Here is a 1,138-nt window from a genome sequence, read left to right as displayed (position 1 = left end):
CATTTCGAGAAACAGCCGCCTTCCAATCTCAGAAAATCCAATTTTTTCCACTTCGTCTTAGCTCTGTACGACAGGCAGGGGCAGCCAGTGGAGATTGAGAGAACAGCTTTTGTGGACTTTGTGGAGAAAGAGAAAGTAAGTCTGCCTGTTATTTTTTTTTTTTTTTTTTTAAAAAAAAACCGCTTAAGTGTGATTTATTTGATCAAAGATAATTTTCAACCACGGCAGCCCTAACGGTACTCCAGAGGCGCCCGGACCACGTGCGGGTTTCTCCGTTATTACGGCCGCTCCGAATAGATCCCGGGTTTAGCAACTTACCGCCGCGTCCCCGACTTATTTTAACGCAGGGAAAACGGCTAAACATGACATATTTGCGCCGAGATAATGACATCATCAGCGCTCCACAAAGTGGGCTGAATTTCTGCAAACTGTTAATTCCGGGCCGCTTCAGGGACGAGAAAAATGTACGTCAGGAGGAGGGAGATATTTTTCATGCTAAATATAATTATTTATCGTTACTTGCAGGAGCCAAACAATGAAAAAACTAACAATGGAATTCATTATAAACTTCAGTTATTGTATAGCAATGGTAAGTTGTCGTTACCTCATATTTGAACGTCCGTGTGCCGCAGAAAAGTCTTACTTTCTTTTTCAAGGCCTTTTGGAAAAGGATATAAAGATTTTGAGATTAAAATTACACGCATGTAAACACGGCTCTTTCCTTGGCATATAAGGAAAACAAAACATAAACGATCAATAAGTCAATGGTACTTCACATGATTAACCGGTTGGTCTTGAAGTGGAAAGTAAAAAAGGGGATCGATAGCTGCTCCAGCAGAACATCACTTTTAAGTGACTTTTTTCAGTTTTGCGAATTAATGGTAATTATTGGGATGGGGTGAGTGCACGGAGCAGGCAGAGCGGAGCCCCGGCCCAGGTGCAGCGGGTTCCCCGAACGCGAGAAAAGCCCGCGGGGGGATGCGGCGTTTGTCAGTCCCAGCGCCCGAACCACCGCTGGTCTCGCGTGTTTCCCTCGAACCATTTTTTATTTTGAAGCCTGGCGCGAGTGCCGATCCCTGTCCATTGCAGTTAATTGCCTGACCTTGCTTTCATTTTATGTAATTTGGGTGGGTCGCTA

At 44.5% G+C, this 1,138-nt stretch overlaps 1 protein-coding gene across 1 annotated transcript in view; it reads left to right on the top strand.

Annotated features, from left to right (window-relative positions):
* Positions 1–1,138, top strand: part of EBF3 (early B-cell factor 3) — a 122,317-nt gene that overhangs the window by 687 nt on the left and 120,492 nt on the right. Inside the window, exons 2-3 of the mRNA XM_019471653.1 lie at positions 1–135; positions 526–589. The exon at positions 1–135 is cut by the window's left edge and continues 16 nt beyond it. Of these exons, the coding sequence (XP_019327198.1) occupies positions 1–135; positions 526–589 (199 nt within the window). The remainder of the gene's footprint in view (positions 136–525; positions 590–1,138) is intronic.

This window comes from Aptenodytes forsteri, unplaced genomic scaffold (assembly GCF_000699145.1).
Source record: "Aptenodytes forsteri isolate BGI_AS27 unplaced genomic scaffold, ASM69914v1 Scaffold15, whole genome shotgun sequence".
Classification (NCBI taxonomy): Eukaryota; Metazoa; Chordata; class Aves; order Sphenisciformes; family Spheniscidae; genus Aptenodytes; species Aptenodytes forsteri.
This window is presented reverse-complemented; position numbering and strand designations above follow the sequence as displayed.